The sequence below is a fragment of the Pygocentrus nattereri genome, chromosome 2 (genome assembly GCF_015220715.1).
Source record: "Pygocentrus nattereri isolate fPygNat1 chromosome 2, fPygNat1.pri, whole genome shotgun sequence".
Classification (NCBI taxonomy): Eukaryota; Metazoa; Chordata; class Actinopteri; order Characiformes; family Serrasalmidae; genus Pygocentrus; species Pygocentrus nattereri.
This window is the reverse complement of record NC_051212.1, coordinates 47,116,343-47,141,781: the sequence shown is the minus strand read 5'-3', so window position 1 is coordinate 47,141,781 and position 25,439 is coordinate 47,116,343. Positions and strand designations below refer to the sequence as shown.

The 25,439-nt window shown below is 40.0% G+C and overlaps 1 protein-coding gene and 1 non-coding gene across 4 annotated transcripts; both read right to left on the bottom strand.

Moving 5' to 3' along the window:
- Window positions 1-6,855: 6,855 nt before the first annotated feature.
- On the bottom strand, window positions 6,856-6,962 carry LOC119262731. The gene has a single exon (XR_005129864.1). It is a non-coding gene; the product is annotated as a U6 spliceosomal RNA (small nuclear RNA).
- Window positions 6,963-13,604: 6,642 nt separating this feature from the next.
- On the bottom strand, window positions 13,605-23,636 carry extl2 (exostosin-like glycosyltransferase 2). Of its 3 annotated transcripts, none has more exons than XM_017683067.2 (5): window positions 23,576-23,636; window positions 19,143-19,570; window positions 17,690-17,760; window positions 17,435-17,550; window positions 13,605-14,271 (listed from the first exon to the last, which is right to left on the bottom strand). In XM_017683067.2, coding segments are annotated over exons 1-5 (1,002 nt in total). In that variant the 5' UTR covers window positions 23,578-23,636; the 3' UTR covers window positions 13,605-13,886. The 3 variants fall into 3 exon arrangements, with proteins under 3 accessions (XP_017538556.1, XP_017538555.1, XP_017538554.1); XM_017683066.2 differs by lacking the exon at window positions 23,576-23,636 and adding an exon at window positions 20,928-21,026; XM_017683065.2 differs by lacking the exon at window positions 23,576-23,636 and adding an exon at window positions 20,477-20,537.
- Between the last annotated feature and the right edge of the window lie 1,803 nt (window positions 23,637-25,439).

The window sequence follows — 25,439 nt, the reverse complement described above, 5'->3', positions numbered from 1 at the left end:
GGCCTGAGCTCATTTAAAATGGACTGAGGGAAAGTGGAAAAGTGTCCTGTGATCTGACAAATCAAAATTAGAATTTTTTTTACAAAAATCAGGCACACTGTTTCCTCTGGGCTAAAAACCTCTCAGCTTGTTATTGGTGCACAATTCAAAAACCAGTATTTATAATGGTGTAGGGGTGCATTAGTGCACATGGCATTAGTAATATGCACATCTGTGAAGACACCTTTAATACTGAATGATATATACGTTTTGCCAACATACGCTGCCATCCAGATGACGTCTTTTTCAGGGAAGGCCTTGCTTTTTTCAGAAAGACAAAGCAAAACCACATTCTGCATGTATTATAGCAGCACGGTTCCTGCCGTGAGTTCCATGTCCCTGGTGACCGCTGGAGTTCTGCTACTAAGATACCTGAGGAGAACCAAAAGAAACTTCATTGATTTTAATCTGGGTGAAGTATTAGACATGTAATCTCAAGAGTGGGGCTGACATGCTTATTACAGGTTCACCAGTTTCGTCATAATTTCATCAGGACTCATAAGAAGCTTCTTCTTGCTGCATTACTCATGGGTTACAAATGTATATTAGGCATTAGATCATTTGTTTATTTGCTGTTGATATGTTTCAGCCATGTTGGTACTGAGACCACCATTCATTTATTTAATTTCCAGTCAAAACAGCCATTAGGTATAAGTTTATAAGTACACGTTTATAAGACTTTTCAGAAAAGCCTTTAGATTTTTCCACACCTCCTAAATTCAGTCTTAGAACCTGGTTACATTTTCTGCTTCTTACAATCCACAAACCAGGTCTGGACATTGAGGTGGACATGCACATCATTTTAAATAGCTTCATAAAATTTTTGTGATTGTGGTGACCAGTCCAACATTATGTGAAAGAGATGTATTAGCATCTTATATGCATTTACCTCACAAATGAGGTACTAGGTCTGAGCCAGCATAGGATGAAGGAGATTATGTAGCTTCTTTTACCCAGTGTGTGGTCATTTTATGCACAGGGGTGTAGCAGCCAAAAGTAGGGAAGGCAGACAAGCACCACAGACAGCTGTGGTTACTGCATATTTTGAATAAATGTAAACAAATAAAATATAAGATAAAATACAAACTCCACCCATGGATCTTCACTGCACTCAAAACATTTAAAACTTCTGTTCTTTTGTTACTTTTCTGTTATTGTTTTTCAGCACTTGCCTGGAATCTGACAGAAATCAGCCCCATCAGCCCCCATTTCCTGTGTCCCTGCTGGGTGGAGCACATTTATATAGTTTTTAAGGATTTTTTGGAAATAATAGAAGTACATAATATCTCATACCGAAACCTTAGTGTTTCCTGACTTTATTCTCGTGATGTAGAAATTCATTGCATAACACAGGAAGGAATGAAGAAAAAAGGCTGTTTAATGAGCCAAAAACAGCTCATATACTTTTCCATCAAATATGCTCTATTAATAAATGCTACTACAACTTCTACTACCACTCTTAAAACAGATGGTCCTTAAAGGGTTCTTTAGGATCAGCAATGGTTCTTTACAGAATCACGAGCACTAAAAGAACCATTTGCATGATTAAAGAGTTCTGTGCATATTTTGAAAATGGTTCTATATCGCACATACAAGGCTTCTACAATCCATTTAGCAAAAAAAGTTGTGACGCTGGGCAAAATGTAAATAAAAAGAAATGCAATTATGTGCAAATCACTTAAACCCTCTATTTCATTGAAAATAGTATGAAGGCAGCATATAGAATATTGAAACTGAGAAATATCTTTTTTTTTTTTTTAAATACATGGCTATTTTGAATTTGATGCCAACAGCACTTTCCAGAAAAGTTGGGACAGGGACAACAAAAGACTGGTAAAGTTGTATAATGCTAAGAAAAAACACCTGGTGGGTACTTGGCAACACTTCAGTAACATAACGGAGTATAAAAAGCATCTCAGAGAGGCTGAGTCTTTCAGAAGTAAAAATGAGGAGGGGTTCACCACTCTGTGAAAGACTGCAAGAGCAACTAGCGCAACAATTCAAGAATAACGTTTTTCATCATAGCAAAGAACTTTTGCTTTTCATCATCTACAGTAACTATAATATTAAGAATATAGAAATCTCTGTATGCAAAGGACAAGGCCAAATACCAGCATTTGCTGGCCGTGATCTTTAAAACCAGACGTGATACTGTAGTAAAAATCAGTGCATGGGATCAGAAACACTTCTGAAAACCACTACCTCTGAAAACAGTTCATCACTGCATCTGCATGCACAAATACAAGCGTCAACTCTAAAATGCAAAGAATCATCCAGATATAAACAGGATCCAGAATTGCTGCCACCTTCTCTGGGCCTGAGCTCATTTAAAATGGACTGAGGGAAAGTGGAAAAGTGTCCTGTGATCTGACAAATCAAAATTAGAATTTTTTTTACAAAAATCAGGCACACTGTTTCCTCTGGGCTAAAAACCTCTCAGCTTGTTATTGGTGCACAATTCAAAAACCAGTATTTATAATGGTGTAGGGGTGCATTAGTGCACATGGCATTAGTAATATGCACATCTGTGAAGACACCTTTAATACTGAATGATATATACGTTTTGCCAACATACGCTGCCATCCAGATGACGTCTTTTTCAGGGAAGGCCTTGCTTTTTTCAGAAAGACAAAGCAAAACCACATTCTGCATGTATTATAGCAGCACGGTTCCTGCCGTGAGTTCCATGTCCCTGGTGACCGCTGGAGTTCTGCTACTAAGATACCTGAGGAGAACCAAAAGAAACTTCATTGATTTTAATCTGGGTGAAGTATTAGACATGTAATCTCAAGAGTGGGGCTGACATGCTTATTACAGGTTCACCAGTTTCGTCATAATTTCATCAGGACTCATAAGAAGCTTCTTCTTGCTGCATTACTCATGGGTTACAAATGTATATTAGGCATTAGATCATTTGTTTATTTGCTGTTGATATGTTTCAGCCATGTTGGTACTGAGACCACCATTCATTTATTTAATTTCCAGTCAAAACAGCCATTAGGTATAAGTTTATAAGTACACGTTTATAAGACTTTTCAGAAAAGCCTTTAGATTTTTCCACACCTCCTAAATTCGTCTTAGAACCTGGTTACATTTTCTGCTTCTTACAATCCACAAACCAGGTCTGGACATTGAGGTGGACATGCACATCATTTTAAATAGCTTCATAAAATTTTTGTGATCGTGGTGACCAGTCCAACATTATGTGAAAGAGATGTATTAGCATCTTATATGCATTTACCTCACAAATGAGGTACTAGGTCTGAGCCAGCATAGGATGAAGGAGATTATGTAGCTTCTTTTACCCAGTGTGTGGTCATTTTATGCACAGGGGTGTAGCAGCCAAAAGTAGGGAAGGCAGACAAGCACCACAGACAGCTGTGGTTACTGCATATTTTGAATAAATGTAAACAAATAAAATATAAGATAAAATACAAACTCCACCCATGGATCTTCACTGCACTCAAAACATTTAAAACTTCTGTTCTTTTGTTACTTTTCTGTTATTGTTTTTCAGCACTTGCCTGGAATCTGACAGAAATCAGCCCCATCAGCCCCCATTTCCTGTGTCCCTGCTGGGTGGAGCACATTTATATAGTTTTTAAGGATTTTTTGGAAATAATAGAAGTACATAATATCTCATACCGAAACCTTAGTGTTTCCTGACTTTATTCTCGTGATGTAGAAATTCATTGCATAACACAGGAAGGAATGAAGAAAAAAGGCTGTTTAATGAGCCAAAAACAGCTCATATACTTTTCCATCAAATATGCTCTATTAATAAATGCTACTACAACTTCTACTACCACTCTTAAAACAGATGGTCCTTAAAGGGTTCTTTAGGATCAGCAATGGTTCTTTACAGAATCACGAGCACTAAAAGAACCATTTGCATGATTAAAGAGTTCTGTGCATATTTTGAAAATGGTTCTATATCGCACATACAAGGCTTCTACAATCCATTTAGCAAAAAAAGTTGTGACGCTGGGCAAAATGTAAATAAAAAGAAATGCAATTATGTGCAAATCACTTAAACCCTCTATTTCATTGAAAATAGTATGAAGGCAGCATATAGAATATTGAAACTGAGAAATATCTTTTTTTTTTTTTTAAATACATGGCTATTTTGAATTTGATGCCAACAGCACTTTCCAGAAAAGTTGGGACAGGGACAACAAAAGACTGGTAAAGTTGTATAATGCTAAGAAAAAACACCTGGTGGGTACTTGGCAACACTTCAGTAACATAACGGAGTATAAAAAGCATCTCAGAGAGGCTGAGTCTTTCAGAAGTAAAAATGAGGAGGGGTTCACCACTCTGTGAAAGACTGCAAGAGCAACTAGCGCAACAATTCAAGAATAACGTTTTTCATCATAGCAAAGAACTTTTGCTTTTCATCATCTACAGTAACTATAATATTAAGAATATAGAAATCTCTGTATGCAAAGGACAAGGCCAAATACCAGCATTTGCTGGCCGTGATCTTTAAAACCAGACGTGATACTGTAGTAAAAATCAGTGCATGGGATCAGAAACACTTCTGAAAACCACTACCTCTGAAAACAGTTCATCACTGCATCTGCATGCACAAATACAAGCGTCAACTCTAAAATGCAAAGAATCATCCAGATATAAACAGGATCCAACTGTATACCATTATACTTACAAAAAAGTCAGTAATCACATTAAAAAGACATTATAATAATAAGATAATGACTAAAATGACTGCATTAAAAGCCACGTGGCACTCCCCGGGGCTGATTTAGTGATCCTGGGGCCTGTATTGTGAGATAATGTGGTACAGAATAACTCAAAAGAAATGCACAGAGACATTACTTTGTCCAGAGAGTATTTAGTGATACCGCTACATTTTGAGATAGTAATCAGTAACTACTCACAGCAAGTAATTAATACTAACATTAGCATTACGTTTGAACTGCTGAACCTACGCAACACTCTGTTCTTTGTTAACGTTATTAGATCTTCTCTCCCAACACCTCCAATAATGTAGATGTAGCTTAATTTCCTTGCTCATACAACTCAGTCTTTACACAGTTGTGTTATCACATAACAAGATTGAATAGTCCATTATAACCATGACCAGGGGTGGGGCTGCACTGAAATTACTGAAACTAATTGGTAAAATGGCAAATAACATGCAAATGAAATCATATCTCCTGTAATACAGTACTGTGCGAAAGTCTTAGGCAGCCAAGAGACATTTTGAAAATCTATTTATTTGTGTAGTTTGTGTTTATTTGCTGAGAAAAGTGTTAATATTGGTTAAACAATATTGGTTAATATTGGTGTTAAACAAAATGTATAGAATATTATTTAATAATGATTATATATATATATATATATATATATATATATATATATATATATATATATATATGATTTAATATATATAAAATCACATAGGTAATAAACAGTGATTTTATGGATGTTAGTATGTTTGTTTAACTATTTCCAAGCCTCTCCTCGAGGAAGCCCAGTATTATATGTAGTTAAAAAGCAGCTCCTGGTTTGACCAATCAGTGCTCAGTAAATTGAGCTCATGATGTAACTGATGATATTAACGAGTCTCTGTGGCGGCTGTGAAGGTGTCAAGGAAAAATATGGACCCAAGAAATTCTTGTAACTTTTTTTGTTTTTATGTTTATTTGAATTATGAATACGACTTTATTCTAATGTATATTGTGATAAACTCACTGCTGAGGTAAATTGTTTAAAAATTTGCTTAGATGCCTAAAACCTTCGCACAGTACTGTAGATCATTCTGACATAAGGTATTTTACTATGATATACCATATTAATATACTATAATAAAAGGCAGCATTTCTAACATATGAAATGACTAATTTTACAGATTATATACCATACTGATATAATTAACCATTAAAAAAATACATTTAACAATTTTTGTGAATTTAAATGAGATTTTTTGTAAATGAACAACAGCAGTGTTAATATACAGTATTTGGACGGTTCCCTTACTTTTTTCAGGTATTGCCTATGAAATTTTACAGTACTTTCACCGTGAAAATGGGTTTTTACCGTGTACACAAAACACTAGGGCTAAAAAGTTAGTACAGCTTAATATCACAATATTTTGGGCTCACCATCTTAGAGTTGGTTCCTCAAGGATTCTTTGGTAAAGGTTTAGAACCATGAGTTTTATATAGAATCATTTGCATGCTTAAATGGTTCTTTGCATAGTGAAATGGTTCTTCAGCTTACAGAATGTTTTGTATATGGTTCTATTCTATAACATCTTTTTGAAAAGGGTTATATATAGAACCAAAAAGGGTTCTGCTGTTGTTACGATTCACCATGCAAACCCTTGAAGAACTACCTTTTTAAGGAGTATCATATTACAGCCATCTGTCACCGGGAGTCCAAAAGACCAACGTGGGCGTCTATTAGCCAATGTAATGGAATTGGTGGCAAAAAATGCAGTGCTGCTTCACGTGGCTCGAACAAAGCTCATGCTAGCCTTCACTCTCCCAGCTTGGTAGGATCATGTGACTGGGGGAGAACTGGGAAAAGGGTCGGAATTGGACTTAACTGGGGGGAAAATTGGATAAAACACTTCCCCCAAAAAATACACAGAGACATTTACGGCATTTGACTGACGCTCTTATCCAGAGCGACTTACAATTTGATCATTTTACACAGGGAGGCCAAGGTGGTGTTAGGAGTCTTGCCCAAGGACTCTTATTGATACAGTGTAGGGTGTTTGCCCAGGTGGGGATTGAACCCCAGTCTACAGCGTAGAAGGCAGAGGTGTTAACCACTAAAGTATCCCAATCACAAAATATGGAGCGCTTCACGGATTTGCGTGTCATCCTTTCGCAGGGGCCATGCTAATCTTCTCTGTATCGATCCAATTTTAGTATATGTGCTGCCGTAGCGAGTCCCAGTGATTCATGTTAAAAACATCTGTTAAATATATAAGCCTGTTTTTAATGGTCCACTTTCCAAATAAAAGCATCTGCTAAATATGGTGGTAATCCTTTGGATTCAGTTATAGATTATATTTTGACCTGGTAAGTAGTAACCTGTACCTGATGATCAATGCATTCAGATTTGTTGGAAAGCTCCTCTGGAACGCACATTGAATTATGTTGGAAAGCTCAGTGTCTTTATATACTTTTCACTGAAGAACCATATGAAGTTCATCAGGAGTGCTCAAACATAATGGAGCAGCTACTTGGCCCAAATTCGTGGAAAGTCCTCCTTTGGGACCATTAAGGAACTTTGATCAACCTTTCATTGTCATTACTGCACTGAAAACAATACAGCACAAAACAACACCCACAAGTAATTCTTGTGTTGCAACAGGAAATGTTTTCCCTGGCCTGATTAACTCCACTCTCCCTAATGAGATGATCTCTGCCTTTTGAAGCTCACGAAACAAGGCACAGCACAAGTCAATCAGAAACTTGATGGACTTACACTTTCGTCTGAAGGTGTGCAGACTTTTCACACTGAAACCAAAATTAATAATTCAGCTCACAAGCAGGGAGGCGAGTTTGTGAGAAGAACAAAAGAGCTTTTCCTCAATATCTGCCACTATAAGCAGTCTCTAAAAGGGATAGTTTGGTGAAAGATGTTTGGTGTTTGAAAGTTGCCTTTGTTAGTTTTTCACTGGGGCCAAGATGTGAAATACAGACAGCGAGGATATTTTGAGCCGCTGGCTTGTCAAGGCCTTGACTGTTCGCCTCTCCTGGTCCACCCTTGGACCACTCAAATTATTGTCTAACATACAAGCTCTAGCTAGTATGTCATCTCCTCAAATCTCCTGAAATTATTTTACAGAAGATGTTAATGCTGACACTGTGATCGATTGAAATGATTTGCTAAACTAACCTGCAAAGTATAACTAAAGAAAGAAAGGAAGGAAAAATAAGTCACTTTGACTGTGAGTGGAAAACGAGCAATGATAAGTGGTATTTTAACACCACTGGGCCACCCAATCACATGGCCGCAATTCGATGCATTCAGGCGTGTAGAGGTGGTCAAGACAACTTGCTGAAGTGCAGGCCGAGCATCAGAACGGAGAAGAAAGTGGATTTAAGGGACTTTGAACGTGGTGTGGTTGTTGGTGCCAGACGGGCTGGTCTGAGTATTTCAGAAACTGCTGATCTACTGGGATTTTCACACACAACCATCTCTAGGGTTTACAGAGAACGGTCCGAAAAAGAGGAAATATCCAGTGAGCGGTCAGTTGTGTGGACGAAAATGCCTTGTTGATGTGAGAGGTCAGAGGAGAATGGGCAGACTGGTTCCAGATGATAGAAAGGCAACAATAACTCAAATAACCAACCAAAATCTCTGAGGAACGTTTCCAACACCTTGTTGAAAGTGTGCCATGAAGAATTAAGGCAGTTCTCAAGGCAAAAGGGGTCCAAACTATATATATATATATATATATATATATATATATATATATATATATATATATATATATACACACACACACACACACACATAGGCAGTAAGCAGCGAAGTCACTGCAGTTGGGAAGGCTGGGTAAGGCTATCTTTATACAGGTGAAACTTTCATGCAACTTCTGTTGCTTGAAACCTACATGAAATGAAATTGCTCCTGAGTTGCATTATGTAAAGCATCCTGCAACTTATTTGAAACTCAGGTACAACTGCAAGCACCTCAACTTTGTGAAACAAGATTCATGAAACAGCCAATCAAATCGACAAAATGCATGTACATGTTGAACTACGTCATCTCACAAGATCTACGTAGCTAGACTCATCTCTCCTCTCCTGGTATGCCTAATTTTATGAAATGAATGATGAAAATGACTACAGAAGAGGAAAACGCTCTTCGCGACTGCCTTGTCGTGCTTGTAGGGAAGGACGAACCATCAAGTAGGCTATTACTGTAAAAACTCCTTAAATATTTATTTTCAAAGTATAGAAAGGTATAGAATAACTTATATATAGTAAAGAACCCTTTCTGGATGCACAGGGTAAGTCAAAAGTCACAGGACAGGTTTTATTTTATTTTACTTTTTTTTTTTTACCGGCTTTTATCTCTGAGGTCATCTCAAACAAATTGTGCATACTGAGAAAATCCACAACAAACACCACCTTCAGCACCGCATCGCGGAGGCTTGTGACAGCATAAAAAATAAAATAAAATAAAACGGTGTCCTGTGACTTTTGACTCACACTGTATAATATAAAATGATAAAATGTTGCAAATATGTAAATTACACCTCACAGATGACTAGTTTTGCTTACTTGTAGAGCACACCAACGTTTCATAAACACATGCAACTCTGTTTCTTGAACTGCTTGACAACTGCACAGACATTATGTTGCAGGCAACTCACAACATGCAAGTAGTTACGTGAAGGTTTCACCGTGTAAAGCCGGCTGAAAACCCCCCAAGAATAAAGATAACATAACATAATAGGAATCTGATAACACTTGCATCTCTGTTAAGCCAGATAACCTGTCCTTAAACCAAAATTCCTTACTGGATCTGGTGTGAAAGCCTTTGTTTGGGCCCTTCACGCAGGTTCCTATCTGGGTGTTTGTGTCTTCCGCTCTGGCCTTCTTTTAGCTTCCTAGAATTATGTGAAGTTGAAATTGAAAGTGCTGCAATAAAAAGTTGACAAAATGTTTTGTCTGCATAAATTGCTCAAGAATACGGCTGGCAGGATACAATATGGGCAGAAGTAGAGAAAACACAGCCCACTCAGCCTATCATATCACAGTTTGATCACCAGCTGATGAGCTGAATGAGATCAAAGGGAGAATTCTACAGGTTTTCCATGAAATGATATATATTATCCCTGTTTTGTGGGGGTCCTGATCACTGAAGAACAGGGTAACAAAGTATCAGAGGAACAGATGGACTACAGTCTGTAACTACAAAGTGCTACAATATGGTCAGTGGAGCTGATAAAATGGACAATAAGTGTGGACAGAAGGAGGTAGTTTTAACATTATGGCTGATTGGTGTTGTCAGAGTCTAGAACTCTAGTTTAGTCATAACATTACTGTATTATGATTGTTGTCTTATATTATAACATTCATTAACAATCCTTCTTCTTATTATCATTTTTATGATTGGTGTATTTTGGTGAAATATTTTTGTCACTCATTATAATAGGCAACAAAACTGAATCTCTATACTAAATAGTATTATGTATAATATTGTTCATGTTTTAATATTGATATAGTTAGCGTGGGGCACAAATGTTACTGTAAATGTGCTTTTGATGATTTTATGTAATATAGATGGCAGTGGTGCACTAAGTAAATGTAACTGGCTTCTGTACTTAAGTAGTTTTTTCATGTATCTGTACTGAAGTTTTCCCATTGTGGGCGACTTTCACTTCACTACATCTCAAAGTCAAATATCTGACTTCTTCCTTCATTACATTTTGAGAAATTTGTTCCTTTTGGTTTCTGTGTGTATTAAAAACGTAACAAGGCCAAAATGAAAGAAGCACAAAGCAAGAACACCAATCAGGGGACAGCGGTCACTTTGTACTGAGCTTGTTTTGACCTGTAAGACATACTGACCCAGAGCAAGCACACGGTTCAATGTCAGCGCAGCAGCATAAAATTTCTATTAAAAGAGTGATACTAGTATTTTCACCTAATATTAGTTCATGAAGCGAGTCTTATGATTTTTATAACAACATTAGAGCCATAATTACTCTTTTAGTACTTTTACTTTTGATACTTAAGTACATTGAAGGTAAATACTTTTGTACTTTTACTCAAATGGAGGTCTAAAGGGAGAAACTTCAACTTTTACTAGAGTAATATTTTACCTACTTTAACTCAAGTACATGGTGTGTGTACTTCGTCCACCACTGGTATACGGTGGGATATCTAAATTCTTCACAATTTTACGTTGAAGAACATTTTTCTGAGGAACATGCTTCTGACAGATTCTGTCTCTCTAAATTTCTCTTTTTATAAGAGTCTTTTCATGTGAGTCAGTTGCAAATTAGTCCTCCAGCTGTTAGGAGTACCACTTACTTTTCCAGCCTATTGTTGCCCCTGTAACAACTTTTTTGAGATGCATTGCTGCCATCAAGTTCTAAATGAGTTAATGTTTTTCATGAAATGGTAAAATGGCTCACTTTCAACATCTGATGTGTGTTCTGTGTTCCATTGTGAATAAAATATGGGTGTATGAAATTCGCAAATCATTGCATTCTGTTTTTATTTACATTTATTTACATTTTACCAAAGGTAAATGTTGGAATTTGGACTTTATATCTTTATAAATTTATATTTATTTATTATTAATTAATATTTTTTTCAGTTTATCATACCTCAGTGATGGTGCATTAAGCATTTTTTTCACGCCAAAAGTCAGCAAAGTAAGTTATTTGGCCAGTGTCCCCCAAAATTTTGCACAAATCTGTATTCATCCTTCGGTGTGGTTGAGATGTTTACATTGTGACCGGAAGGTCACCAGTTCAATCCCCAGAGCTGACAGTGCATGACTGAGGTGTCCTTGAGCAAGACTCCTAACTCCCAACTGCTCCCTGGGCGCTGCGGATAGGGCTGCCCACTGCTCCGGGCAGGTGTACTCACTGCCCCCTAGTGTGTGCTCACTTTTGTGTATGTGGTGTTTCACTTTACAGACGTGTTAAATGCAGAGTTGAAATTTCCCTGCTGTGGGACTAATAAAATAAAAATAAAATTTTCCATCTGTTGGAGGCTCATGCCTGCTCCTGAAATACATCATTTTTATTTGTTACTGGTCTGTGTGCTTGCCTGGTCTGTTTAGTATGCTACTTGTCATACATGTGAGCACTCACCAAGACGAATTCCTTGTATGCGTAAAAGTGATTCTGACTCAGAGTCTGATCAATTAAGCGTCAGGCTCCATCTGCTGGCCACATGTTAGCAGTACAACCTGAACACAACGCATTGGAATCTGCACAACAACAACAGGCAAAGGTTCAAACTGAAAACAAGTCAAATGCATTTAACGTTGAGGAGAAGAAAATACATCCCACACAAATTTGATATACATTAACACGATCAAACAACAAAACCCAGTGAGCTTTAAACTTGCTTTGAGGAAGTTATTAAAATTCTCAGAAAAGACTGGAAGACAGCAATACATAGTCTACAGCCGAGGTCACTAATAAGCAGACCATGGTCCTAGTCCGGACCCAGACGCTGTCCTATGCGGACTATGTGAAAAACTATTTTTTCATTTCGACTGGGTGGTCCTATTTTAATCCGTGTAACTTTTCTAGCATTTACAGGAAGGCTTTAGCAGCCAGGAGACTCATAGACCAAAAGCCTGCGTTCAATCACACGTGACACTACTCAGCCAATCAGATTCGTGCTTTACAATGAGCACTGAGACTTGAGTGAGTGGCGCTCACACAATGGAGGAACGAGGCGAGAAACAGCAGCTGGAGAAGGAAGTGAGCCTGATTATTTTGCATGATGTGCTGTAAAAAGGGATAACTGGCAAATATTGTTGAAATATTAATGAAATGTACTTTATTCGATTCGACATTCAGTTGTTGAATCCATAAGACGTTGATATACATACTACTTCAGTTAACAGCATATGGCACCAAATCGTAACGCAAGTTTGACATTATGATGTTTCAGACCTTTGAATGGGGAAATTCTCTTTGACTGGACCTTGCTGGAGTCTAATTAAAGACCTCGGGTCTACAGGGATGCACCCTTAGAATGGACAAACACTAGAATGGGTAGAAAACACGAGCAGATCAATGATGAAGTCTTGTGAGGTAGATACAGTATAATGAGGTGGGTGATGTGAATGATGCTGCTACACCTGCACCAAAACTTCACAGCACAGGATTCCAGGATTCCGTTCGCCATAGGGCTTTCAATCTAGCAGCTTATTTCAATCATATTTTTTAAAATAGGGAACTGATTTATAACAAAAAAATAGCTAATAATGTGTCACTCAGTGTGAGCTTTGGCTTTTAAAAAGGCTAATAAAAGTCAGCCAAGTTGGCTGTAGAGACATATTTGACATATATACAAATTTGACATATATACATTCCCCCTGTGATCAATAAAGGAATCTGAATCTGAATATGAATCAGCCATAAAAATTTAGGATCAGTGCATCCCTAACAGGCTATATATGTAACACTGAAACTGTCAAAAATGCCATTTCTCTGTCAGCAAATTGTTTTCACACAGCACCAAGATGCACATTTGCTAAATATACCCAGCAGTGAACCAAAAAAAAAAAAAAAAAAAATTAAAAAAAAAAAAAAAAGTTTAATTATAAAAACTTTGTGTAGAGTCAAAGTTTTTATAAACTGCATTGTTAATTCTGTGCAACACATACAGTTTAAGTATTTTTAGCTGCACACTGATGTAGCTAGTTTAATTGCTCTTTGATAATAGGCAGCAAGCTTATCTGCAGTCAAAATATTGGCATGCATATGACGCATATGAAAACACTGCTAATTTATAGCTAATGCAATGGTCCACTGTAGAGAAACTTAGCAACTCTTGATTTCTTTACAGTGGTGGCGATAGGAACCAGGTGTCACCCATATCCACAACACAAATATTGCCATTTTATTTACTATCCAAAACCACCAGAGAACCTAGACATGTTCTGAGTCTTTATATGAAAATGGTAAAATCTTTGTTTCTCTGTACTGAATATGTGAACTGAATTGTGTGGTATAACACAATCGGTAGAGATCTATCAAAACACTGCAGTACTGAGCTTACAACTCAAATCTGGACAGCCCTAATTGTTCTGAAAATGTTCTGTGTAGAGAAAGGTAGAAGTTCCTGAAGAAGCTCCTCCTATCTAAAAATCTGCCCAGGATATCAGCTCCTGCTCTTGTGGTTGCCATAACTGGGGAAGCCAAACTGTGAGATCATGATGTTGGAGTAGTGGAGCGGCATTCCTCCATAGATCCGCGCCAGTCTGTTCAGGCAGTGCGATCGCTGGAGCAGGTGTTCCGCCCGGTGCCACATGCCCACGTACCCGCTGCTGGCCTCTTTCTCCAGGTTCCTCATGTCCACGGGCTTCACAAACACCCCCGACGGCCGCCTGAGACCAGACAGCTCCCGCGCCACCATAAAGTTCATGGCGATATCGTCGCAGTTCTGCGTCTCGTCCAGCAGGGCATGCATTTCGGCCGGCTGCGTCTGGAACAGCTCAAGGAAGCGGCGGTGGAAGAAGGCAGCGCCCACCAGCACCATGGAGTACCTGCGTTAGAGAAATGTGGATTTGTTTATCATTCACCACTCCACAGTCTGTTCGCTGGACGGCTGAGTGAACAATTATATTGACCCTTCTCTTGTAATGAAGTGTTCCACTTTAGCAGAAACTGAATCCACTACAGCTGTTCAAGAAGTGACCAGTAAGCACAGAGTTCTGCTCGGCTCACATCACTGCAGCATATAAAATAAACATGCTGGTCCCGCACCATTAAACGATTTATAGACCAATAATAGTATCTTAAAGTATATTCTGTAACAGACTGGTGCCAGTGTAAGTGTAAGCAGTTTAAGATTGGGGTGATGTGTTCCCTTCTTTTACTCCTAGTCAGACTCTTGCAGCTGCATTCTGAATCATCTGAAGCTGTTTGGTTGTATTTTTTGGAAGTCCACTTAGGAGATTGGACACCTAAAAACGTATGCAAGAATTGTGTTCTTGGACTTCAGCTCAGCCTTTAATACGACCATCCCTGGACAGCTACACAACAAACTCCAACTCAGTGTGCCAAGCCCCACCTGCCAGTGGATCACCAACTTCCTCACTGGCAGAGAGCAGCAGGTGAGGTTGTTAAAGTTCACCTCAAACACCCAGATCATCAGTACAAGCACTCCACAGGGTTGAGTACTCTCTCCATCGCTCTTCTCACTGGAAAGTCAAAATCTTGAAGTATGCAGATGACATTACAGTCATTGGTCTCATCAGAGATGGTGACGAGTCTGCTTACAGATGGGTGGTTGATCAGGTGGTCCTTTGGAGCAGCCACAATAACCTGGTGCTGAACACAGCAAAAATAGTGGGGATGACAATGGACTTCAGGAGGAGCCCTCCAGCCCTGTCAACACTCACCATCCTGGACAGAACTGTGATGGTAGTGGAGTCCTGCAAGTTCTTGGGCACAACAATCACCAGGGACCTGAAGTGGGACAGCATCAGCTCCATCTTTAAGAGAGCCCAGCAGAGGATGTACTTCCAGCGTCAGCTGAGGAAGCCCCAGGAGCTGATGGAGCGGTTCTACACAGCCATCACAGAGTCGCTCATCACCACGTCCATCACAGTGTGGGGTAGCTCAGCCACAAAGCATAACCTCCACAGACTGCAGCTTTTATGTTTTATATTTCTTTTACTCACTATATGTAATTGTCCATCTGTTATTGTGCACTGTGAGCTCCTGTAATCTAAACCAAATTCCTTGTATGCGTAAGCATACCTGGCCAATAAAGCTTGATTCTGATTCTATTGTAATATATACTGTACACCGCATGCTACTCTTCATAGTAGTATACAGTACAGTAGGGGTACAGTAAAAAAATGTATCCTTAGACGCATCGCGATGCGGACGTGAATGATTCTGAATCAATTCACAAATGTCAAAAATCCATTCATCCATCCATTTTCTAAGCCGCTTCTCCGTCAGGGTCGTGGGGGGGGGTGTTGGAGCCTATCCCAGCAGTCTTCGGGCGGAAGGCAGGATACACCCTGGACAGGTCGCCAGTCCATCGCAGGGCAGACAGAGACAGTCACTCACACACTCACACCTACGGGCAATTTAGCATCTCCAATTGGCCTGACTGCATGTCTTTGGACTGTGGGAGGAAACCGGAGAACCCGGAGGAAACCCACGCAGACACGGGGAGAACATGCAAACTCCACACAGAGAGGACCCTGATCACCCGGCTGGGGAATCGAACCCAGGCCCTCCTTGCTGTGAGGCGACAGCGCTACCCACCACGCCACCGTGCCGCCCATGTCAAAAATCGATTTTCTAAATATTTAATTTATACTGTAATGTTGACGGAACGTAAAAAGCAGAACTTGGAAGTGGGTAAGTGCAGCATCCGGACAGTCTTTGGCAGCACATAACAAAAAGCAAAAAAAACAAAAACAGCTGGATGAGCGAGAAATCCGACCGGCTCTGCATTAAAGCCAGGTTAGATCAGGAGTCACAACCCAAATGTTAAGAAGAGCCATTGTGTCCTTTCAACAAAAATGAAACCACCATGGGAGCAGCAACATTTAATGCCCAGTACGTCTCGATGTGCAATAATGTCCAGTACAGGCTAAACAATATAAACAAAAACACAGACTTACTTTGCTCTGCTTTAAGCTTTAGCTACAGCCGCTTTCCTCCCGTCTCTGCCAGAAACCTTTTCCTCAGAAGTAGAGCAGCTTACTGTAAAATGTCTATCATCGTTTGGCTGCTTCACGAGGCTGAAGTCACTTCTCATTCGCCAGCTTCTCCTTCTAATTTTTCCGTTCCACCTTAAATTCTGACTGAGGCACCGAATTTAAATGCGGCACCATTTAAGGTGGAATGGGTAAATTGAAAAGAGAAGCGACTTCTGCTTCACAACTTTTTAATGACTGACAGTCTCTCGTTGCAGATTTAACGTTTCAGGAAACCAACTAAGGTGCTTGTAAATGCGAATAAGTCTCCAAACGTTCGACTCAAATCTGTATCTGCTGTTTCGTTCGCTACTCGCCAGGAGAGACTGTGTTGCTAAGTGACCTGCAGTCTCGCTCAGAAACGGGGCTTTCGCGCTACGTTGCAAACGTCCCATCTCGCAGATATTTTACTGACACAGTTTAGGAACACGAGACCAAACCCAACGTTATAAAATCACTAAAGAAGACAGGCAGGACGGCTGTAACGTGCTGCATGGACATCCACCATCACTGGATCAGTGCATTTTATCGCAGATGTGTGGCAGCAGCATCTCATGTGCTCCAAACAAAAGCAGTGACTGAGAGCTTTCCTGTTCACTTACCACATCACTTCCATTTGTTTAATTAATAAAAGACACACTTGATAAAAGTATCAAGTCGTGACACAGTGAGAAAAATCGTAATCCAATCGTGAGGTGCCAAGAGATTCCCACCTCTACAGTACAGTATCCAATATCTGACAAAATCCATGTGTCATACTACGGGAAAGGGGTGCGACTAGCAGGCCAACAAGAGGAACTGAGCCAATCAGAACCATCTCAGGGCCTGCCCCATCTTCCTCAGCTGTTCAATCACTGCTTAGCAACTGTCACGAGCTGCTTTTCAGAGGTGTAGCATCACAGACTTTGAATATTTCACACTGGAGCTTTAAGAACGTGTGCAAATCTATCCAAACAGCTCTCAAAATCAGAGTCGCTTTCTTTCCTACCTGTCTCCACCACCCACGTCAGGATCCTGCAGTTCAAAGCTGCCGTAGCTGTACACACCAGAGGCTGTGGTCACGTGCTTCCTCGGTACGAAACCCACAATCTGGTCTGCGAATTGCTGTGAAAGATGATCGAGTGCATGTATGAGAGAGAAAGAGAGAGATCTCAGATCAAATGTAGAGATACTACTAACAGAAGCCAATTGAGATCATATTCACTGAGGACACGAGATACGCCATGTCAGCACCACGCTTTACCTTCCAGACGGAGAAAGCAAAGCTGACATCAGGAGCGCTGACAAGTGTATCATCATCCAGCATCAACACAGCTGAAGAGAAAAACATTATGGGTCAGGCTATCAAACAAACAGTGATAACAAGAACCAACATTTCAAAGTTAGATCACTCAAAGTTGCAGAAGTATCCTGAGATGCCTTCCTTCCTCTGCAAAAGGCACAGGTCTATAAAGAGTTTTTACAGTCAGTTTAAAGTGATAGGTTAGAGGTTAGAGAACCGGCCCTGTGACCGGAAGGTCGCCAGTTCGATCGCCAGAGCCGACAGTATGTGACTGAGGTGTCCTCAAGCAAGACACCTAACCACCAACTGCTTCCCCGGCGCTGTGGATAGGGCTGCCCACCGCTCCGGGCAAGTGTGCTCACTCCTTATGCGTATGTGGTGTTCACTTCTCAGTTGGGTTAAATGTGGAGGTGAAATTTCCCTGTTTGTGGGACGAAAATGGTCACTTAATGTAATATAAAACAGCAGCAAAGTACAAGTTATTCATTTTTACATTTACATTTATGGCATTTGGCTGACGCTCTTATCCAGAGCGACTTACAATCTGATCATTTTACACAGGTAGGCCAAGGTGGTGTTAGGAGTCTTGCCCAAGGACCCTTATTGGTATAGTGTAGGGTGCTTGTCCAAGCAGGGGATTGAACTCCAGTCTGCAGTGTAGAAGGCAGAGGTGTTACCCACTACACTAACCAACCATTTTTCAGGATAAATTTTGCTGAGATATGATTTAAACCATCAGAAAGGAGAAAGTCAAAGGAAGCTAGTAAGTGAGTTAAGTCAGCATACAGACTTTGGCAGCAAATGTCCACGTTTTTTGCTTGTTTTGCTAGCCTAGGTGTCTCCACCCATATTGGGGAAGTGGCTGTGATTGCATTTGTGGGCTAACACAACCTGGTCAAGATGATCTGGTGTGAACATTCCAAGGCAGAACGTTTAAAGTAACCAATAACTTTATGTCTGGCTGCCACGGATTTGTTTAGTGATTAGCGCATCAGCATACGTGTGATTTACATCACATGATATCAAGCGATATCAGAGTTTGGATTTTTTATGAGTACAAGAAATGAGCACGGTATCAGAGACCCGATACCAAGAAATGAGCACGGTATCAGAGACCCGATACCAGCATCGGTATCGATGCACCCTTATATACATTAGCTACACTTAAATAAAGTATATTCTATAAACTCAATTACTGTCCGCAGTAAGTCAACTGAAATAGAATTGTGTTGATTTAATCTATAAAATAAAGCGCAATATATTCTATAGGTCATTCGACCAAATGTCATTTTTAGGATAAAGTTAGTTCAGCAACTGTTTTTTTTTTTAGCATATTGTTATATATAAACTGGACAAAAGTGACAGATTTGGCCATTTTTGAAAGAAATCTACCCCTCCCCCCCAAAACACCCACCATCAGTCTCTATCTCAGCGAAAGGCTGCAGCCGGTTGCGCATCCGGTTACTACTCTGCTCCTTGAAGACCACTGGGACAGGATGAGGCCCCAGAGAGTCCCACAGCTTGATCGGTGGTGGCTCTGCGACGTTGTTCCAGACGATAATGAGCCGGTGCAGATGAGGAACAGCCTGGTAATGGTTCAGCAGCTTCAGCAGCAGGTCGGTGCGGTTGAACGTCTGCATGATGATGGTGAACGAGTCGGACCGCTCAGGCTGGATGACCCGTGAGATGTTGGCCCGGCGACGGAGGACACCGAGGACGCCATCTTCAGGGGAGGGGAGTAAAGAAGTTAAGGCTGCACCGACCACCAGCAGCAGAAGCAGCGGGATGACGATGACGTACGCCCGCCGAGGACTGATGGGCCTGCAGCCGCGGAGGTGAAGCCTAGAAACAGAGATCAAAACTCTGTCTTATCACGTTCTGTTGCATTTTTAATCCGAGTGAAGGGAATTTCGCTGAAAGTTAGCATCTGAACATTTTGAGAATAGTGCCTTATATACATATTTGAATAAAACTCCTACTGCAACAATAAACAAGTAAATGACAATAAACAAATAAATAAAGATTCTTCAATCAAATGAATTGCGATCATCTCAAATAACTGCATTTGGTTGATGATGTAATAATTGTGACAGGCCTAAATAAACATATAAGAGACTCTAACTGAAGCACGAGGCGCAGGTTCTGTACTGCCCTCTGGTGGAGTACAGAGTTCAGACGTCTCAAAGTTCTTAAATATGAGAACATAAGCTTAGAGATTAGCTAAACTGCTGGTCAAAGTTTTCATGACTATTCAAATATTCCAAAATTTGGACCAATTTTTTTTTTATCTAGTATTCATTACAGCATTAATCCAAATGAGATAAAAAGGAGGGGTATACTGAAGCTACAAATTAATATATTGAGAGTCAAAAACTACTATAGTGAGGCCACAAATTAATATGCTGAGGCCACAAGTTACTATATTGAGGCCACTAATCTAGAATATTGAGGCTACGAATGACTATACTGAGGCCACAAGTACCTATACTGAGGCCATGAGATAAAACATTGAGGCCACAAATGAATATAACGAAGGCACGAGTTAATACACTGTGAGTCAAAAGTCACAGGACACCGTTTTACTTTTTTATTTTATTATCGACTTTTATCTCTGAGGTCATCTCAAACAAATTGTGTATGCTGAGAAAATCCGCAACTCATACCACCTTCAGCACCGCATCGTGGAGCCTTGTGACAGCATAAAAAACTCTAATCAAATAAAACAGTGTCCTGTGACTTTTGACTCACCCTGTATATTGAGGCCACGAGTTCATAAATGGAGGCCACAAATTAGGATGTTGCGACCACACATTAATATATTGAGGCCAGACACTAATATATGGAGGGGAGTTACTGCATTAAGTTATACTTAACTCGTGGCCTCAATATATTAATTTGTGACCACGCCTTATTGAAAAAATAATCACCACGTCGCCCTAGAGGCTCTGCAGACATCTGAAAATAGTCAGGAAAGTGCAAATACATCAACATTTGCATTGAAGCACGTGGAGCATTAGTGCTACTTTAATAATGAACGTTTTCAGCATCACCTCCAACTACAGCCAGGCTCCGCTCACACTGCGCAGTCCAGCGCCACCAAATCAGGGTTTCACAAAATGGACAGGAGCCTCGCTGACCTACGACATCTGTCAAGCTCTGGTGTCCAGACGAGTTTACATGATCGTGTATGGTCGCTTACCTCATTTTATGGCCATAAGATTCCCCTGAACCAGGCACAATAACTTTTCCAGCGAGGGAAGTTGGTAAGTTTGCGGATTTCAATGCGCATGCGCGTTTACGCGCCACAGAGTTTTCAAGAAGGAGAGCTGTCACTCAGTCACTCAGGCTAGTCGGCCAGCAGAGGGCGCTGCTGGGTCCAAAATGAATGGGTTCCTATGCAGCTTGTGTGCCAAGCTGTGAGTTGTACCTCAAATCCTCTTCGAACAGATGCGCTCGTTTTCTCCACACCGAGCAAAAATAATAGATTTCAACACGGCTTTTCATATATAACACTTTACTAAGGAGAATTCCACACCTTTCCCTCCAAATGTGTACATATTTTAATTGGGGAGATGTAAAGAAAGGCACTCAGAGTGGTTTGATGTAAAAGGTTAAGTGATACTTTTAATCCCACAACTGGGGAAATTCCACCTCCGCGTTTTAACCCATCCGTGAAGCGAAACACTACACACACACACACACACACACACACACACACACACACACACACTTGCCCGGAGCAGCGGGCAGCCCTATCCACGGTGCCCGGGGAGCAATTGGGGGTTAGGTGTCTTGCTCAAGGACACCTCAGTCATGGACTGTCGGTGCTGGGGATCAAACCGGTAACCTTCTAGTCATAGGGCCAGTTCCCTAACCTCCAGCCCACAACTGCCCCCAAAGCCCATGCCTGCGCCATAAAATGGTGCATTGTGGAGGTGATAGGAGCCAGGGACCATGTCTACAACACAAATACATCCATTTTATTTACTATCCAAAACCACCAGTGAACCGACACATACATTAGCACACATTAAATATATGTTATAAAAGACCGTCTCTGCCAAATCCCAGCTAACGGGAAAGGCAGTAGTCGTACACTTAATGAGACAAAATATAGCCTAATGCAGCTGCTAATTTCTCAATACTGTTAGCTACGTGATGCTATACCATCAATATGCTGGTTAACTGAACTTTCTCATACCAGTAGGTTATGTGTAGGTAACAACATACAGCTTCAATTTCTCATCTAATCTCTAATGTAGACGACCGTGGAGCCTGTAGCCTAAACTGAGCAGCTACTTCAGCTAAGCTAAAACATGCTAAACATGCTAAAACAAGCTGTCCAAACAAAACGAGAATACAGGGTTTGCATTTTGTCAACCTTAATGTGTTAATTGCGCTCATAAACTCTTAGCTAGCTACTTTTTTACCATAGCGATGGTATATGTTAGCCTATAGCATGGGTGCTGCGTTCCTGAACATCTCTAGAAGTCAAGTTACTCTGGTTCTCTGGGTAGCGTAGCCCAGCACGTGCAGAGATAAACAGAGCGGCCAGTTCAGTCTAAGGCCAAGCCACAGCTGTTCTGAGTAAATCAATGCTCGTTGGGTAGTTTTGTTGCTTTTTTTTCCACACTGAATGTCAAAAACCCTTTAGAAACTTCCGAGGGCCCCAAAGTCCCAATGCTAGTCGCAAACATCATGGACGACAGTTACTGAGGCAATTGCGAACAGTGACGGTTGCTAAGGGGTTATTGGAGGGCTGAGGTAAATAAGGCAGATTGTGGCAGGTTTTGACTGCCTCCTCTACTTTTACACCAACCATCTCCATGTCCACCTTCACTACATCCATAAACCTTCTCTGAGGTCTACCTCTTCTCCTTCTACCCGGCAGCTCCATCTCCAACATTCTTTGACCAATATATCCACTATTCCTCCTCAACACATGTCCAAACCATCTCAACCTGGCCTCTCTGGCTTTATCTCCAAACTGCTCCACCTTCACTGTCCCTCTGATCTGCTCATGTCTAATCTTGTCCATCCTTGTCACTCCCAACGAAAATCTCAGCATCTTCATCTCCGCCACCTCCAGACAGTGCCACAGTCTCCAAACCATACATCATAGCAGGACGCAATTTCACTTAAAAATGACGCACAAGTTCTGTCCCCATTTGGGTAGTTCTATGACATGAGCCACATTTAAATGCAGCCTAATAATCCATAAATAATCTGACTAATAGCTCAATCAGAACCTCAGTCAGAACAGACTAATCCAATGGAGGCCATTCGGAACACAATATCTATCAGATTGAGCAGGGTGGGTAATCCTGTAAATAATCTGTTAAACAGAAAAATAATAGCCGTGCAAACACTTGTATCTGATTACATTCCCAAATGGAATGTTTCAGAATGTTCTGCGCATGTGCGTCGCGTCATAGCGAAAGTTTTTCATTCTCAATATGGCGGAGAGAAGAAACTGCAGAATCTGTTTATGAGGTGCCGTTTTAAACTCCTATTTACATTTAGGGCATCATATGCTGTCAAAGAGAGAATTATTTATTATCGTCCACCCCTAATTCTTCAGTGATATGAAGCTTAAGTCAGCTATTCGTCAGCTTCTCATTCAAATTTTCCCATTCCACCTTAAATAGAGTAGCAGTTACATTCGGGCACTTCAGGCGTCAGTAATGCTGGACTATTTAAGGTGGAATGGGATATTTAGCTATTTTTTTTAGCAATTTTTTATATTTATTATGAAGAAAAGGATCATAATACATTTAAATGACAAACTGAGATAATACAACAGTTATCATAATTTAGTTTAATTTAGTGTGCAATTTAGATACTCACATTATAGTGGGTTTCTTTGGTCACTTGTGCAGCCAGCTTTCCAGTGTTTCCTCATAGCGCTCAGTTTGGTGGGTGCCTCCTAAAACCACTTTCACCACCTACTTAGCTGTGCACTGGAGGTATTTAGCACCTCCAAAGTTCAGTCTGAGAAGTTGGTTGCATTTTCTGCTTCTCATGATCCAAACAATCCCAAACATATTGTCGCTGTGAAAAGAAAAACCATGTCCAAACTGGTAACTTTATAGCAGAAGGCCAAACTTTCTCAACTTTTAATTCAAGTTAATGAAAAGAGGTTTTATTCCAGGATTTTGGAGCATTTCTGTTGGTCCATTAATTATGACATTTTCACGCAGTCATGTTCAAACTATCGGAAAATAAAAAATGACAACGGTGGATGTTTGTCTGTGGACAGTGATAATATTCAATAATGAGGTCTGGATTCTGCGGTCAGACTGATTTGCCAAGTTTTTTGTCCATCTCATTTGTCCAACTTCTTGACAACTGCATATCCTTTTAGATACTCTCACAGCAGAAAGATGGACAGAAACATGAGTGGATTGTTTCAGATCTGAAGAAGAGTGGATCTTAACTTTCTCCTCTCTCTCAAAGCTTTAAGTGCTGTTTATCTTAATGGGACAGTTTTGGATGTCCATGTCTTGCGGGTGATTGTAAGGAATCCCCGTTTTTTTGGAAACTTCAGTTTTTCTGTTTTAATTTGTTTTGACTTTCAGCTTTGTTATGCAATCTTACATCTCCTGAGAAATCATTAACCTCATGGCCATTTTGACTGGAAGTGGAATACTGTAAATATCTGACTTACGCACAGTACTGGTCTCACACTGTACCCCACAACCATGGGTGCACTGAAGCTGGAATCTGACGATGTTGCTGTCTCTTCTATTCTCTTCTTCTCTTCTAACTTTTATTTTTGTGTTACTTCTCTTTAGTTCTTTATCTCTTTTTTATTTATTTATTTCCTCTCATTTTATTTTTAATAGTTTTTTTATCATTACTTTTTAAAATTTGTGATATTGTATTATTACCTTACTAATTTCTTATCTACTTTTGATCTTAATTTCTTATCATTTAAATCTCAAGTTCTATTTTTATCTACTTTTATCTTTTATTCACTGTTATTTTAAATTTTCTTTTAATTTAAAATGATTAAATGTAGTTATTATTTTCTTTGTCATGTCAATCCCTGTTTTTGTAAATGCTCGGCTACATTGAAAATGAGGGTTGCCCTCAATGAACTTCCGAGTCAAAATAAAGGTTGATTGATTGATTGATCTTCATTACTACTGAAGGATAATAGAGACTTTTGCAGCAAGCCAGTTTCATATCTTTTTAAGTAGATGTGTGGCTCTGCCAGTGAACCTTCTGTCAGAAAAGCTTAAGGCTGATGCTTCTGACATGCAGTGGGGAGTTTGTTTTAAAATTGTGCCTGTTCAAACCTGCACTTTTACCTTGTTTATACACTGTAACAGTTCTAAGCTGTAAATGCTGACTATTTAAACAAACCCCAAATCAGCTTATAATAACCACCATGCTGCAAAATTAGCGTTCGCAAGAGTACTTGACCAATTCATTACGAACAAATGCTTTGAGGGAGGAATCCATACAGACCCTTTTGACGTAGCCTGAAAAATGACAATGATTATTGTGTGCAAAAGTTTGTGCACCCCCATTTGTACCCATGGGTAAAACTGATTTGCAGTAGAGAAGTCAGCATCCGTCTTATTGCACTTCTTACAAACACCACCTAGCAAATGACCATTACCATTACATCGCTGTTGTTGGAAGACAACCTCATATCTCCAAAATGATAACTTTACAGGAGAAGGAAAAAACATATTTTATATTT